This window comes from Oncorhynchus gorbuscha, linkage group LG21 (genome assembly GCF_021184085.1).
Source record: "Oncorhynchus gorbuscha isolate QuinsamMale2020 ecotype Even-year linkage group LG21, OgorEven_v1.0, whole genome shotgun sequence".
In the NCBI taxonomy this organism is placed as follows: Eukaryota; Metazoa; Chordata; class Actinopteri; order Salmoniformes; family Salmonidae; genus Oncorhynchus; species Oncorhynchus gorbuscha.
In genome coordinates this window covers 27,374,662-27,392,218 of record NC_060193.1, presented here as the reverse complement: position 1 = coordinate 27,392,218, position 17,557 = coordinate 27,374,662, and the positions used below count along the sequence as shown (strand labels likewise).

The 17,557-nt window shown below is 41.7% G+C and overlaps 1 protein-coding gene across 1 annotated transcript; it reads right to left on the bottom strand.

Moving 5' to 3' along the window:
* Nucleotides 1–8,925: 8,925 nt before the first annotated feature.
* On the bottom strand, nt 8,926–14,362 carry shbg (sex hormone-binding globulin). Its single transcript, XM_046320497.1, has 8 exons — nt 14,133–14,362; nt 13,237–13,337; nt 12,651–12,840; nt 12,171–12,332; nt 11,817–11,976; nt 10,679–10,824; nt 10,331–10,523; nt 8,926–9,959 (listed from the first exon to the last, which is right to left on the bottom strand). The coding sequence occupies exons 1-8, from the start codon at nt 14,229–14,231 to the stop codon at nt 9,817–9,819; spliced, it is 1,194 nt and encodes a 397-aa protein (XP_046176453.1). The 5' UTR covers nt 14,232–14,362; the 3' UTR covers nt 8,926–9,816.
* Between the last annotated feature and the right edge of the window lie 3,195 nt (nt 14,363–17,557).

The following is a 17,557-nucleotide window of genomic DNA, read 5'->3' as shown; positions in this document are numbered from 1 at the left end:
ACGTAGTCTGCCACTGCGAGGACGATCAGCTGTCTGTCCTGTATCGCTGTCTTAGGCGTCTCACAGTAAAGACATTGCAATTTATTGCCCTTGCCACATCTGCAGTCCTCATATGCCTCCTTGCAGCATGCTTAAGGCACATTCACGCAGATGAGCAGGGACCCTGGGCATCTTTCTTTTGGTGTTTTTCAGAGTCAGTAGAAAGGCCTCTAGTGTCCTATGTTTTCATAACTGTGACCTTAATTGCCTACCGTCTGTAAGCTGTTAGTGTCTTAATGATTGTTCCACAGGTGCATGTTCATTAATTCTTTATAGTTCATTGAACAAACATGGGAAACAGTATTTAAACCCTTTACAATGAAGATCTGTGAAGTTATTTTGATTTTTACAAATTATCTTTGAAAGACAGTGTCCTGAAAAAGTACATTTCTTTGAGTTTGTCCATGTATGACAAACAAAAGTGTTTTTTGTTTAAAATCTATGAATTATTTTAGATTAATGGCTATAAATTGTTCCTTGACTGTGCTACCATGATGAAACCACTCTTTCCTGATGCGCTACGATTTAACGATTGCAGGCATGTGCTTTGTCAGTGGCTGTGATGTAGGGTTCAGCCAGAAGTTGACGGACAATTGGATGAGCAAATTAAATGGGAAGAGGGACATTCCAGCTTCAAGTGTTTCAGATTTCACATCCTACATCACACTGGCTCAGAAAATATACTCTGTGTGGGAACCAGGGCTCAATACAGTGTCCACAGATCGATTTATAAGCAAAAATGTAAGTCAGAACCGGTACCAGAACCTCACAGGTCCCCTAAACAGGGTACTTTACATCTAAGAGATAATAATTCATGTTTGATTAACTATTGATTTAGAACCACGGAGAGTTACCACAACCAGCAAAGAAAATAGGAGCTCCGTTCACTATTCCAGCTCCATTTCAATTTCAACGTCATCAAATCACCTATGCTTAGTCTAATACAGTGACAACTAAAAGATACTAAAAACGATTTAGTCCAATCAACGTAAGCTAAATGTGATGTGGCTGTCCATGGTACTGATTTATGTGCAAGTAGAAAAAACATGTTGACTCACCCTACTTGTAGAAAAATGCATGCACAAATGCCAATGCCATCCTCCTCTCTTTCATGTTGCAGAAACAGTCTATGACTCTGTCATACAGTATACACTATTAGTTTTTTTTGTCCTAGCCTACCTGGATAAAGCTGGTTGCTCGTTAGCCTAATTTCCTTTCATGGGCAACAATGAGCTAGCTAGTTAACATTAGCTTACTTGCTACATCTAGCTACATATTGAACTTCCATCCTCTCAGGCCAGGGGCACAGTGTATGAAATGGTGGTTGGATCAGAATCACCATTATAAGTCCAAATTCATATCTTCATCCATGGCTGATTTAGGAAAGGGTCAATTTTAGCTAGCTAGGCACCAGAGGACAACAACACAACAAGATGCAACAATTCAAGTTTTTCAATCAATGACGTTTGGCTTTTGATGTTATATGATTGGTGTGAAGCCAAATCCAAACTGTCTTCCCTTGACACTTTTTTGTTGTTGATGCACCAGGACCATTCACAGTTAAGCTCGCTCAGTTTAGCTCAACGCTGGTTGGCTATTATTATTTTATTTGTTTTAATTATCAAGGGAGGCCAAATGCTTACTGGCTTCCCTTGCATTCAATGCTACGGGCGGCAAAAAATGTCATACTCTTTTTGACAAGACAGCATCAGAGAAATGGGCAACACATACTGAGACAGAGGGGCGCTGTTACACTCACTCGGATGCTTTCTCTGGTGAGATGCATTCAGCCTCTTGTGAATTGAAGAAAAATTATGAAACAGAGAGATGAAAGAAATTATTTCATTTTTTTCTTACTACATCTTTGGGGAAGCCAGGCTTCCCTTGGCTTCCATCAATACACGCCACTGGGGTCTTGAACAAGTGATCGACAATGGGACAGGTCAGGAAGCTAGAGCATGAAATGAAGCAATAGACAATGTGATCAATCTGTGCATAATAGCAAACAACATCAACCTGTGCATAATAGCAAATGACATCAACCTGTGCATAATAGCAAACAACATCAACCTGTGCATAATAGCAAATGACATCAACCTGTGCATAATAGCAAACAACATCAACCTGTGCATAATAGCAAATGACATCAACCTGTGCATAATAGCAAACAACATCAACCTGTGCATAATAGCAAACAACATCAACCTGTGCATAATAGCAAACAACATCAACCTGTGCATAATAGCAAATGACATCAACCTGTGCATAATAGCAAACAACATCAATCTGTGCATAATAGCAAACAACATCAACCTGTGCATAATAGCAAATGACATCAACCTGTGCATGGTGAATAGCAAACGACAAAACAATAGACATCAGCAATACCATACAGTATTGGCACATATGGAACCCCATAGAACAACCTAGATTAACCTAATGATAATGAGCCAGCTGTGTATTTTACACATTAAAATCAGCCCAAGATTGGCCAACCATGACAAAAAATAAATCAGGTCAATCTCTTGGCCTGACAAATTAAATATTTGTTACGGCCAGTATCTTAGTAAAATCATGTTGTTATAGGTTTATATTACCCCAAGTATGCATTGTCTTCAAACAATTTTCTTAAACCCACTTTGGTCGCAATCAATCAAAAGGTTTGCTTTTTATACTTGGGTTTTGGACTGATTCATGGCCCATATAGCCCATCTCTCCAAATTGTCATTTGTGAGAAAATACAAGTAATTACTACTTTGTCTTATTAGAAGTCCTACTCGGTGACACCCAGAGAACACAAATCTGAATAATTACAAATTGCAACAGAAATGTTTTAATCAGTATTTATTTAAAGAAACAATTTGTGTAATCTCTACTCATTTGTGTTCTGTGGTTGTCACTGAGTAGACTGATAGCCCATTTCATGTATCCACAATACATTGGTAAGGCTGTAAAGTGCAATGTGAATGTAAATACTCACGATAGTCTGACGGGAGGTTATTTCCCAAAGTCAAAGTCCCGCAATAAGAACTACGATGCTAATATTTGTGTTATCTCTTCATAGTTGTCTACTGTGGATGTTACTTAGTAAACCTATAGCCCATTTCATTGATCCACAATCCATAGGTAAGGCTTTACAGTGCAGTATAAAGGTCAATACGCACAATAGACTGAATGGGGAGGTGATTTGCGCTCATATTTGTGTAATCTCTTCACAGCTGTTTGCTGTGGGTGTCACTGAGTAGACTGATACTCAATTTAATTGATCCACATTCAATAGGCAAGGCTGTACAGTGAAATATAAGTATGACCCCAATTCTGAAGTTTAATACATCCACAGTGCAATTTCAACTGATGTGACTTTTTTTTGTCAAAGTAACTAATTATTGTATTTGTTGAATTTATATAACAACATTCCAATCTTGTTTAGCATTGTCTGGTCCAAATATGTCATGATTCCACTTGTTTGTATCCATTTGCATCACTTTCAGTGACTTTTATTTTGAAGGGGAACCGCAAATTCCATTCTTGTGGCTAGCCTCACATAGGTCTAGCTATCTACTGTCCTTTGGATGTCGATAGTTACCCCAGCCACAAAGTGGCTATATCGTACAAATTCATGACAAAAAAAATGCTTTTGGTTTATTTAAAGTTAGGGTTATGCATAAGGTTAGCAGTGTGTTTAGGGGTAGGTTTACAATCTGATTTTAGGAAGATACATTAGCGGGATTAAACCATAATTACGTCTTTGTGGCTGTGGTAATTAGGGACGACCCTGTCAAACAGTACAGACCAAAACTGCTTCTCCAATAGAAATCCCCGATCACACTTGTAGGCGATATCATGGCGACGTTGGCAAGCAAAGCCCATGCGTAAAAACACGTCATCGGGTCTAATGGTGGTCTGGCGCCGAACTGCCCATGTGCTGGCAGTCAAATCAAAGACACTCCTATATAAAGTTGTTTTGACGAAAGTTATAACGTGCCAGTTTGGCACTTTCACAAGGTTTTAGTAACATGTTCAACTACTTAAGACATTGTCTCGAATCTAGGTTGTGCCTTTAGATTTCGAGAAAATCAGCAATCATTTTAGACTTCTTTCATTGACTTCTCAAACACCAAACCCTGGCCTGGTCCGTTTCAGAAGCGTTCCCGAAAGTCTTGCGATGTAGCGTCTATGGGTTAAGAAACTCTGTGAGCCTGTACAGTCTTGGCCAAAAGTTTAGAGAATGACACAAATATAAATTTTCACAAAGTCTGCTGCCTCAGTTTGTATGATGGCAATTTGTATATACTCCATGATGTTATGAAGAGTGATTAAATTAATTGAAATGTCCCTCTTTGCAATGCAAATGACAATCCCCTAAAAACATTTCCACTGCATTTCAGCCCTGCCACAAAAGGACCAACTGACATCATGTCAGTGATTCTCTCGTTAACACAGGTGTAAGTGTTGACGAGGACAAGGCTGGAAATTACTCTGTCATGCTGATTGAGTTTGAATAACAGACTGGAAGCTTCAAAAGGGTGGTGCTTGGAATCATTGTTCTTCCTCTGTCAACCATGGTTACCTCCAAGGAAACACGTGCCGTCATCATTGCTTTGTACAAAAAGTGCTTCACAGGCAAGGATATTTCTGCCAGTAAGATTGCACCTAAATCAACCATTTATCGGATCATCAAGAACTTCAAGGAGAGTGGTTCAATTGTTGTGAAGAAGGCTTCATGGTGCCCAAGAAAGTCCAGCAAGCGCCAGGACCGTCTCCTAAAGTTGATTCAGCTGCGGGATCAGGGCACCACCAGTACGGAGCTTGTTTAGGAATGGCAGCAGGCAGGTGTGAGTGCATCTACACGCACAGTGAGGCGAAGACTTTTGAAGGATGGCCTGGTGTCAAGAAGGGCAGCAAAGAAACCACTTCTCTCCAGGAAAAACATCAGGGACAGACTGATATTCTGCAAAAGGTACAGGGATTGGACTGCTGAGGACTGGGGTGAAGTCATTTTCTCTGATGAATCCCATTTACCATTGTTTGGGGCATCTGGAAAAAAGCTGGTCAGGAGAAGACAAGGTGAGCGCTACCATCAGTCCTGTGTCATGCCAACAGTAAAGCATCCCGAGACCATTCATGTGTGGGGTTGCTTCTCAGCCAAGGGTGTTGGCTCACTCACAATTTTGCCTAAGAACACAGCCATGAATAAAGAATGGTGCCAACACATTCTCCGAGAGCAACTTCTCCCAACCATCCAGGAACAGTTAGGTGACGAACAATGCCTTTTCCAGCATGATGGAGCACCTTGCCATAAGGCAAAAGTGATAACCAAGTGGCTCGGGGAATAAAACATCAATATTTTGGGTCCATGGCCAGGAAACTCCCCAGACCTTAATCCCATTGAGAACTTGTGGTCACTCCTCAAGAGGCAGGTGGACAACCAAAAACCCACAAATTCTGATACACTGCAAGCATTGATTATGGGCTGCCATCAGTCAGGATGTGGCCCAGAAGTTAATTGACAGCATGCCAGGGTGGATTGCAGAGGTCTTGAAAAAGAAGGGTCAACACTGCAAATATTGACTCTTTGCATCAACTTCATGTAATTGTCAATAAAAGCCTATGATACTTATGAAATACTTGTAATTATACTTCAGTATTCCATAGTAACATCTGACAAAAATATCTAAAAGCAGAAAACTGGAAATTAATATTTGTGTCATTCTCAAAACGTTTGGCCACGACTGTACTCCTCCTCCCTCGTCCTCCTTCTTCTTCGGGTGAGGTTCTACAGCGGACTATATCCTATAATGTTACATTGTCGCCACCTACTGCGTGGGGTGAAGACTGAGAAAGGGAATTTGCTAAATGTTTTTTTTTAAAATGTATTTAACCTTTATTTAACTAGGCAAGTCAGTTAAGAACAAATACTTATTTACAATGACTACACCGGCCAAACCCTAACCCGGACAACGCTGGGGCAATTGTGCGCCGTCCTATGAGGCTCCCAATCACGGCAGGTTGTGACACAGCCAGGGTCTGTAGTGAAGCCTCTAGCACTGAGATGCAGTGCCTTAGACCGCTGCACCATTTGGTAGCCAAATAGGGGGAAGAGTGAAGAACACTCATTTTCACCTGCACAATAAACACGACAAAATATATCCCTCAACTTTTTTATATTTTTTTATTTAAAACATTTAAAAAACCTTTCATGATGAAAACATGTTTTGTTTTTCAGTAGGCACATTGTGAAACTGTCTGGTAATGCCTATGTATGAATCAAATGGGTTCAGCATGGTCACTCCCACAGGTGCGCATTTGCAGTTTATTGCACTTTTACACTTTAGCCGTGTGGGTTGCTATAGAGCATCGTTCTTGCAGATTTTCAGTACAGCACTGACTCTCTCAATTCCAAATGCATATTCTCTCTACTTCATGACTGCTTAAAAGCCCAGTGCAGTTAACATTCTGATTTTGAGTTTCATGTCATTTTTGCACACACACAAAAAAACACTGTAAAAGTGAAAAATGTGATCTGTATGTCACAACACAAAGTAACTACCCACTGGGTACACCATATCATTTCAACGTGGAAATGTGGGTAATATTTGGTTGAGATGTTGATCATTGAAATTTCAACCTTTATTCACCCACTTAAAAAGACAGCCAGAAGTTTGTTGAATTCCCATTGTGTTATCACTATCCTTTCAACCATCTAAAAGTACAGTTAAAACTTCAGATATTTTGTACATATACAACAACTTAATGTGTCAGGGGCGCAACTTTCACTGGGGAGTGGGGGGACATGTCTGAAATTGAATTTTTGTCCCACCCAGTTTTATCATTGTGATGTGATTCAAAATGAGGTAACGGTGTGCTTTAGGACCATGTGAACGCCTTTGAGCAGTTGGGTAGGCTGTCTTTCCAGTGTCTGTGTTCTTTTGCCTGTCTTAATCTTTCCTTTTTATTGGTCAATATTAGATATGGCTTTTTCTTTGCAACTCTGCCTAGAAGATCAGCATCCCGGTGTCACATCTTCACTGTTGATGTTGAGACTGGTGTTTTGCGGGTACTATTTAATGAAGCTGCCCATTGTGGACTTGTGAGGCGTCTATTTCTCAAACTAGACACTCTAATGTACTTGTCCTCTTGCTCAATTGTGCACCAGGGCCTCCCACTCCTCTTTCTATTCTGGTTAGAGCCAGTTTGCGCTGTTCTGTGAAGGGAGTAGTACACAGCGTTGTACGAGATCTTCAGTTTCTTGTCAATTTCTCACATGGAATAGCCTTCATTTCTCAGAACAAGAATGGACTGACGAGTTTCAGAAGGAAGTTCTTTGTTTCTGGCCATTTTGAGCCTGTAATCAAACCCACAATTGCTGATCCTCTAGATACTCAACTAGTCTAAAGAAGGACAGTTTTATTGCTTCTTTAATCAGGACAAACCGTTTTCAGCTGTGCTAACATAATTGAAAAAGGGTTTTCTAATGATCAATTAGCATGCTAAAATGATAAACTTGGATTAACTAACACAACATGCCATTGGAACACAGGAATGTAGGTTCGTTATAATGGGCCTCTGTACGCCTATGTAGATCGTCCATAAAAATGCTGCAGTTTCCGGCTACAATAGCCATTTACAACATTAACAATGTCTATGGTGTATTTCTGATAAATTTGATGTTATTTTAATGGACAATTTTTGAAATTGTCTTTCAAAAACAAGGACATTTCTAGGTGACCCAAAACTTTTGAACGGCAGTGTATATATGGGGGATTGGAAATGATGTAGACAATTACATTGATGGAAGCCACAATATCTCTGCAATATTAAAGCTGATCTACCCCCAATTTTTTTATTTTATTTGATGTACCCCCCCCCACTTCTAAAACCAAAGTTGTGCCCTTGTAATGTGTTATCACTGTGCGTCATCTGATAACACAACAAAAATTACCTGAGGTTTCATTAAAAGTACATGGTGCAAGTGATCAATGCTGTTTGAGATTTTGCACAGATTATTATGTGACCTTTCCATGTTATCTTTGAACATGCACACTTTCTATGATTATATAAGAAGACATATATATAGTTATAGTAACCAATGGTGTAAAGTACTTAAGTAAAAATACTTTTAAGTACTAATTCATTTTTTTTGGGGGGGGGGTATCTGTACTTTACTATTTATAATTTCTACAACTTTTACTTTTACTCCACTACATTCCTAAAGAAACAATGTACTTTTTACTCCTTACATTTTCCCTGACACCCAAATCTTACTACTCGTTACATCTTGAATGCTTATTAGCAGGGCAGGAAAATTGTCTAATTCACTCACTCATTAAGATAACATCCCTGGTCTTCCTACTGCCTCTGATCTGGCAGACTCCCTAAACACAAATGCTTAGTTTGTAAGTTGTGTCTGAGTGTTGAACTGTTGAACCCTGGCTATCCGTAAATTATAGTAACCTCAAAGTTACCATGGATGTTTTAATCATTTTGAGGTTGATTAAATCAGACTAGTCAGACTAGTTTGCAATATAGCCTTAACTTTATAGGCTATTTACTGTATCAGAAAAGTAATGAATGGTATTTGGTTGACAACTCAAACAGATATCAACATTTAAAGAATATAACTAAATCAAATCAGACTTTATTTAAAGTACATTTAAAGTTTGATTTGATTTAGTTCTATTCTTTAACTTAGATATTTGGTTGAGACGGAGGTATGAAGCCAACATATCAATTATTAATTTGTAGACACATCTCCATCTCAACCAAAAATCTAAGTTAACGAATAGAACTAAATACAATAAAATCAAACTACACTTTTAAATACATTTTTATTAGATTTAGTCCTATTCTATATCGCACAATAATGAGACTGATGCGCCAACAGGATCATCTACCACAAACTCAATGTATCTTTATTGACAGAAAATTCAGAAAGCAATGGCCCATGCTCATTTTACACCCCATAACCTGGTCAAAAGCAAACAAAGACTGTCAAACCCATAGAGATCTTATTAAATTACCAGAGGGGCTATGTTATAAACCCTCAAAGTTCCAGAATGGGGCAAAATGGCAGCGATCTTGGTCAGGAATAAATCCAAAACCAGTCTAATTGGAATGAATGGCAGTAGAGTCGAAGGTGATGCATTTCCTGCTTTGGCTTAAGTAGGAACGTAAAAGTAAGGCATGTGATGTGTCAGAAATTGCGTAACAAAATGATAGTCAACCTACAATATTGCCATATAATATAGTCATACAATAACAGTACTTGTTGCATTTACAACTTGTCTAAGTCCTATCATCAACTGACTGCAGCCAGTGTATGACTGTGGATTGACTGTATTGTTTGAATGGAATGTTGCCATATTGGCAGTTAATAAGAGCACTTCATGGAATCATTCCTCTAAAACTGGCTGGCTTGCTAGCTAACACACATACTGTGCAGATAAATTCATCACATTCATTATTATACATATCATCACAGCACTGGTAAACCATGGTTGACCAACTCCCTCACCAACATGGCTGACCTATGGACCATCATAAGAAGGTTATTTTACATTCTAGTATTCTAATTCCTAATTCTATGGTCAAACCTCTCTTAGCCATGGTTAAAATTAGGACTGTGTGTACAGGAATACTGATTGGGCCAGTTAAAATGCAGATGGGGGAGGGGGGGGGATTTGTAATTAGGTTTATGCGACCAGGGAAGGGCGATTGATGGAGATAAATGACATCTATACAGTCATCACAGATCTGATCTGTCAGGATAGCCTTGGTTCAGACTTCTGAGGGGCAACTATGGGAGGAAACGGAGAGGTCCTTGTACAGCGCCCGGTCTAGATCCACATCCTGTCCCTGGACCTGGATCTTCTCCAGACAGCCCTTCAGGTACTGGATGCTACTGTAGGACACTCCATCACCTGAGAGCGGGAGGAACCACAGAAAGGGGGACAGGGGGGATGGAGAGAGGGGAAAAATAAACAACATTTAAAGATTCTACAGCATCCATATGTGTGTAGACGCCTGGTAGCTGTTAGCTGTAACTTAGGACAAATCTGGTACCTGTCAGAGGAGGCTGGTGGGAGGAGCGATAGGAGGATGTGCTCATTGTAATGGCTGGAATGGAACAGAGTCAAACATGTGGTGTCCATGTGTTTGATTTCTTTGATACCATTCCATTTATTCCATTCCAGCCATTACAATGAACCTGTCCTCCTATAGATCCTTCCACCAGCCTCCTCTGGTACACGTGTCTCCTCAAAACACTTCAAGTATCTCCTCACAAATTCACCTGGAAGCCCTCCAAATGCAAGGATCATCCCCTCTTTCCAGCTTCTAGGAAAATCAGGTATACTGTTGATCTCAAATGTTAGGTGCGTGTCATCGATGTCCATGTTCACTTGATTCTTCAACAGGGTTAGGGACAGTCTGCTGAAACTCTGTTCGGTGATGGTGTCACGCTTGAGGATGGTCAGTATGACTTTCTGCCGCACAAAAGTTGGAAAGCATGGATATACATCTGTATCAAATTTGTATTGCACTGGTCAAAGAACCATGATTACGAACTGTGATCGTGACAGTTTACATGCTGAAATCCAACATTCATATTGTCATGAAATTGGAATAGTGGGATTGGTACCTTTGGGTTATTGTTGATTTTCACTGTTACCGTGGGCAATTCCTGCCCAGGGGTGTTCAAGCTTAGAACTGTTCCTTCCATTTTAGTGGAGTCTCCATGGATGTCAATAGTAATCCCACCCTCCTCTGTCTGGTGGCCAGGGAGGTCTACAGGGGGACAGATATGAATAAATCAATCCCAATATTTCAATATACAGATGTAGGATCTTAATTTGAGCCAGTTTGCTACAGCAGGAAAATAATCCTGCAGCAACAGGAAATATGAATTATTATGTGGATTATAATTAATAGACATGTTGTAGGGGTTCATATATTTATATATATATATATTATATATATATATATTTATTTATATATTTTTTTTTTCAAGGGAAAATCAAGTGAAATTTCAAAGCGGAAATTACAAACTTCAGAGGCCTTTTACAACCTCAAATGGACTAGAAGATTAACATTTCCTGCAACAGGGTGATCAAATTAAGATCCTACATCTGTATATACCTATCTCAACCCAACTACCTACCACATCCCCATATTGTTTTTATTTACTTTTTTGCACACCAGTATTTCTACTTGCACATCATCATCTGCTCATCTATCACTCCAGTGTTAATTTGCTAAATTGCAATTACTTCGCTACTATGGCCTATTTATTGCCTTTCCTCCTTACGCCATTTGCACACACTTAATATAGACTTTTTCTATTGTGCAATTGACTGTACGTTTGTTCATTCCATGTGTAACTCTGTTGTTGTTTGTCTCACTGCTTTGCTTTATCTTGGCCAGGTCGCAGTTGTAAATGAGAACTTGTTCTCAACTGGCCTACCTGGTTAAATAAAGGTAAAATAAAAATACGGACATATACAGGTAAATTGGGTAGACCTGGTACTGTTCAGGCTATGTGTGGCTTCACAACCTGTTCACTACACCATCAGACCTTCTTTGGAATGTAGTGCCTGTCTTTACAGAAGATAGAATAGGAATCAGCTGCTTCGCTTCAGTTAAAACTACAAAAGGATGCTGATTGGATCCAAGGCGAGTAGCGTTTTGTTGTTGGCTAATGATTTTGTTTGCTAATTTGTTCTTAGACAGTCAGCAGTCTTTATTGTGTGTGCCCCACATTCGTTTCAATATATATGGACCTGTGGTGTTGAATGCAGCCAGTCCTGCACCGGGGAAATAGCTTCCTGGCTGGATGTTCTGGTAGCAGGGCCAGGGCTCCCCAATCAACTCTGTCTCCCAGGGGGTGCTCAGGTTTAGCCAGTTCCCCTTCTGGATACATCCATCCATCTCTGGCTGGAACTGGAGTCCACCCAGACACACAAGTACAGTATTAGGACCGTTTATACACACACACACTTACACACTTACCCCACCCCCCACACACACGCATGCTCTCACACACACACCAATTTGTAAACGAGACCAGTCCATTTCCAAGTTCAGCTAATCAATCCCCGTCGACAACAAACGACAGACAGATAGCTCCAGCATACCGGGAGGAACAGCTTGTCCAGGCTGACCAGGATCCCCCCGAGGGCGAGGCGGATCTGGCCTGTCAGAACTTCCATGGTCTCTTTGGACTTCAGTCCCACCACCAACGCCTTCTGGCCGTCCACCTCCAGCACCACAAAATCCCCCTGGCTACTGATCTCCACCTACGGTACGCATAAAGAACCACAAACAGCACCCTACATGTGTATCACAGAATAGAAATGTACCATGTCAGCCGTGAATAAAGCCTCAAATAAATTTGATACACTAGTGTGTCACGAATTGAAAGTGCTTTCTTTCACATTGCTATAGGCCTTCATCACAGCTCATTGCTCCTCATAACAGCCTCTATAAATGAATTCATAATGCATTACACACAGGTCTATTAGAAGTGACTGGGTCACACCTGATTTGACACCTAGACTTGCGTGCCAGGCTTCTATAGGTTACCCATAATGCAGAGTGAATGTCACCTTGCTTACCAGATGCCACTTGCCGTCGTTGAGTTTGGGTCCCCCTTGCACACTGACGAGGATGTCTGCTTTCCCGATCTGCATCTCTGGGAGGCCGTTCCTGAGGATCAGGACAAACCAGTCCTCTCCCTCCCTGGTGTCCCCATAGAACACCACCCCCTCGGGGTCAAACGTCCGGAACTGGAACATGGACTTGATGCTGTAGACCAAAGACATGGGAAAGAAGTCTATCACTAGTCATTCATGTGTCTTCCTAGTTGCTACTTTGACTGACCGTTGCTTAGAGTGACTGTTTTGGTCGTTTCTCCTTGCCAAAATGAATGGTTAGCCAAATAGATGGTTAGTAAAATGGATGGTTTGTATGATAAAGCACAGAGATGATGGAAGTATAATTTAAGGAAAGTTGGGCTCTCTTTGAGTAAGTAAAACATTCAGATTTTATGAAACTATGTTATGTATGCATGTAACCTATGCTTACACCTAATCCAATCGTCTTTCAACTTTAAGAAAGGAAGGAAGGGTGCGTGTTAAAAGTATTGGAATGTGGCCTAGTGCTGTTTTTTCCCCCTCTCATGGTCATGTAAAGCAGACTGACCTTTTGACCTCTGTCAGGTTTTCTCTGGTCTGCATCAGGGGCCACCAGGTGCCTCGTTGTTGTTGGCCTAGGTTGATAGGGCCACTGCCCAATATCTCCTTCTGTGTGTCAAAACATGACACATGTTACAGTATGTACAATACAACACATGTTACAGTATGCTCAATGTACTGCTCATTCATTCACACACACACCCCCAAGTTTCAATGTTGTCTTCTTACAGGCAGGGAATATGCACAGCACACCGCCACTCTTATGCTTGTGCATCTATTGAACATGATGCCAAATGTACGGAGAAATAGACATTTGAACATATGGTATTTTCCTTTGTACAATGAGTCATAAATATGTTAGTAAAGTGATACAGCAAAGTGTGGGTGGGATCAAATCAGTGGAATAGATTTAGGGTGACCTGACATATTGGTTTTCTCCGCCCACAGACTACTGAGCAAAGTCCCCTCTCTTCCACTGCGCAATTCAAGTTCTCTGTGTTACTGTCAAGGTACTCTTGGTCAGATGTTTACATAGTCTGTCCTTGAGAGATTAAGGCAATACTACGACCAGTCTTGTATATTTTCCCTTGGGCCAATCCAATGACCATTTCATTATTTTATGTAACCTTTATTTAACTAGGCAAGTCAGTTAAAAACTCATTCTTATTTACAATGACGGCCTACCGGGGGAACAACTGCCTTATTCAGGGGTAGAACGACAGATTTGTACTTCGTCGGCTCGGGGATTTGATCTAGCAACCTTTCGGTTACTGGCCCAACACTCTAACCACTAGGCGAACCGTCGACCCCTAAATGAACCACGAAAATCCATTTAATGAGAAAAACTACCTTGGTTACATATTAAACATGTACAATGTCAGTGGTGAGAGAATTCTGACGTACCTTGGGGTGTCCGTCCGATTGTCCCTCAGCTCCCCATCCCAGCAAGGTGAGGCATAAACCCAGCAGCAGTCCACCTGACAGGGTCTTTAACGAGCCCATTCTTCAGACCCCTGACCCTCAGTAGGCTTACCAGTGTCCAGAACCTCACAGCGGTTTGTCCACTCACTCTGAACTAGCCCTGAGGTACTAGTGGAGGGGCTAATGGTCTACTTCAACACTCTGACGCCTGTTTTGGAGCGAGCCAGAGCTACGTGGGCCCGCCAGAGACCAGAGGGCAAACATGTCGACATCGTCAGCGGCTATTGATTTCCTGGAAAGTTGTTGCTCGTTTGTCAAACTGTTTGGGAGAAATAAGAGGCGAGGCGAAGTGCAATGCAGAAAAGGAGAAATAGAGGTGAGGAGGCAAAAGAAAGCGAGAGGAATAAAAGTGAGGGGAAGAGGGCAATAGTAACAGCAACAGAGCAAGCCAACAGAGTGCAGGACAAAATATTGCTGCGCTCATATGCTACCCAAGACCAACTTGTCAATATGTAGACTAAAGTGATTAACAGTGACTATAAAGAGAATACAGTACAAGAGATCCAGGCATGATTTTTATCAACTGATAATGAGATCGCAACGGATGAGTCCCCTCTGGCCGATGTGCTCCACAACTATCTCTTCTAGCGATGGGGAAACAGACAGCAGTGTATGCTCGGTGAGTGACCTTAGTCGACCGATAGTTGTTTACCAGCTCAACTGAGACTTTGACTATTTGCTGGGAGAGCAGTGACTAAGTGTGTATGCCTTAGCTTTGGCGTGTTGGAATGGCAGCATTCCTGTATGGCCATCTGAGGCTGCACTGTGCTTTTAGGAACGGTACAGAGTGCCCCTCCCTTTACACCCTGCAACAATAGGAAAGCTATCACTGGACAAAGGTGTCAAAATATTTGATCTTATTGGTCTTATGTCACACTATGTCCTGACATCTTGCTCTGACATCACCACCCAAGTTTTCACCAAACCTGAGAGGATTTCTTTAATACTCAAAAAAAATACATTGTTATTAACTGTACATTTATGTGATACCTGCTGTTTCAACTCTCTCTCTGTCCCGGACCTGCCGTTTCAACTCTCTCTCTGTCCCGGACCTGCCGTTTCAACTCTCTCTCTGTCCCGGACCTGCCGTTTCAACTCTCTCTCTGTCCCGGACCTGCCGTTTCAACTCTCTCTCTGTCCCGGACCTGCCGTTTCAACTCTCTCTCTGTCCCGGACCTGCCGTTTCAACTCTCTCTCTGTCCCGGACCTGCCGTTTCAACTCTCTCTCTGTCCCGGACCTGCCGTTTCAACTCTCTCTCTGTCCCGGACCTGCCGTTTCAACTATCCCTCTGTCCCGGACCTGCCGTTTCAACTATCTCTCTGTCACGATCCTGCCGTTTCAACTCTCTCTCTGTCCCGATCCTGCCATTTCAACTCTCTCTTTGTCCCGGACCTGCCGTTTCAACTCTCTCTCTGTCCCGGACCTGCTGTTTCAACTCTCTCTCTCCCGGACCTGCTGTTTCAACTCTCTCTCTCAGACCTGCTGTTTCAACTCTCTCTCTCTCAGACCTGCTGTTTCAACTCTCTCTCTCTCAGACCTGCTGTTTCAACTCTCTCTCTCTCAGACCTGCTGTTTCAACTCCCTCTCTCCCGGACCTGCTGTATCACCCTCTGAATGCTCGGCTATGAAAAGCCAACTGACATTCACTGAGGTGTTGAACTGTTGACTCTTCTGGTCATCTATGAATGTTTGAATGTTTTGAAGAACAATCTGTCCTTATAATCTCCACCCGGCCAAAAGAAGACTAGGCACCCTAGGTTTCTTCCTAGGTCCCTACCTTTCTATGGAGTTTTGGGGGTTTTATACTGCATTTCTATATAGCACTTTGTGACAACTGCTGACATAAAAAGGGCTTTATAAAATACATTTGATTGATTGAAGTTTCTTTAGGGATTAGCGGTTGAGACCACTTCCAGGTCTGCACTGTTTTACTCCTGAAGTGCAAATCAAATGCTCTGATTAACATTTTGCGCCAGTCAGCTTGTGTCCTGTAACCAGACAGACAGACAACCTGGATTCCATAGTTTACTGTAGAAGAGTCCAATGGTTTTACACTACAGGGATATCATTTGTAGCAGTTCCTTCTTGTGCCACCGAGTGTCACTCATCAGAGAGGATTCAAACAAGAAAATGTTATTGGAAATTCACTTCTGACCTCAAGCAAAACCACCACCTAGAAACCCTTTCCTTTTGCAGATTTAACACAATATCTCCCTCTAAAACTATGCATAATTATGATGAGCTTGTAGGGCATGGCTGTCTACCTCGCTTCCTGGAGATCTACTGTCCTGTCGGTTCAGTCCAACTCGCTTCCTGGAGATCTACTGTCCTGTCGGTTCAGTCCAACTCGCTTCCTGGAGATCTACTGTCCTGTAGGTTCAGTCCAACCCTCTTCCTGGAGATCTACTGTCTTGTAGGTTCAGTCCAACCCTCCTCCTGGAGATCTACTGTCTTGTAGGTTTAGTCCAACCCTCCTCCTGGAGATCTACTGTCTTGTAGGTTTAGTCCAACCCTCCTCCTGGAGATCTACTGTCTTGTAGGTTCAGTCTAACCCTCCCCCTGGAGATCTACTGTCTTGTAGGTTCAGTCCAACCCTCCTCCTGGAGATCTACTGTCTTGTAGGTTCAGTCTAACCCTCCTCCTGGAGATCTACTGTCTTGTAGGTTCAGTCTAACCCTCCTCCTGGAGATCTACTGTCTTGTAGGTTCAGTCCAATTCTCCTCCTGGAGATCCACGGTCCTGTAGGTTTTCAGTCCAATCCTGATTTAGCATATCTGATTCTGCTAGTGGTCTTGAGCAGCTAATTAGTAGAATCAGGTGTGTTAGATTAGGGTTGGACTGAAAACCTACAGGACAGTAGATCTCCAGGAAGAGGGTTGGGCTGATGAAAACCCACAGGACAGTAGATCTCCAGGAAGAGGGTTGGGCAGCCCTGTTGTAGGGGGAGAAGTCATGCATATGCAGTGGTGTAAAGTACTTAACAAAAGTTTTTGGGGGTATCGTCACTTTACCAATGAAATATTTTTGACAACATCCCTGGCCCTCCCTACTGCCTCTGATCTGGAGAACTCACGAAACACAAATGCTTCATTTGTAAATGATGTCTGCATGTTGGCGCGTGCCCCTGGCTATCAATAAATAAATAACAAACAAGAAACTTGTGCCGTCTGGTTTGCTTAATATAAGCAATATTCAATGATTTATACTTGTACTTTTGATACTTAAGTATATTTAATACCAAATACTTCATTCGTTTTACTCAAGTAGTTGTTTACTGGGTGACTTTCACTCGAGGCATTTTCTATTAAAGGTATCTTTACTTTTACTCAAGTATGACAATTAGGTA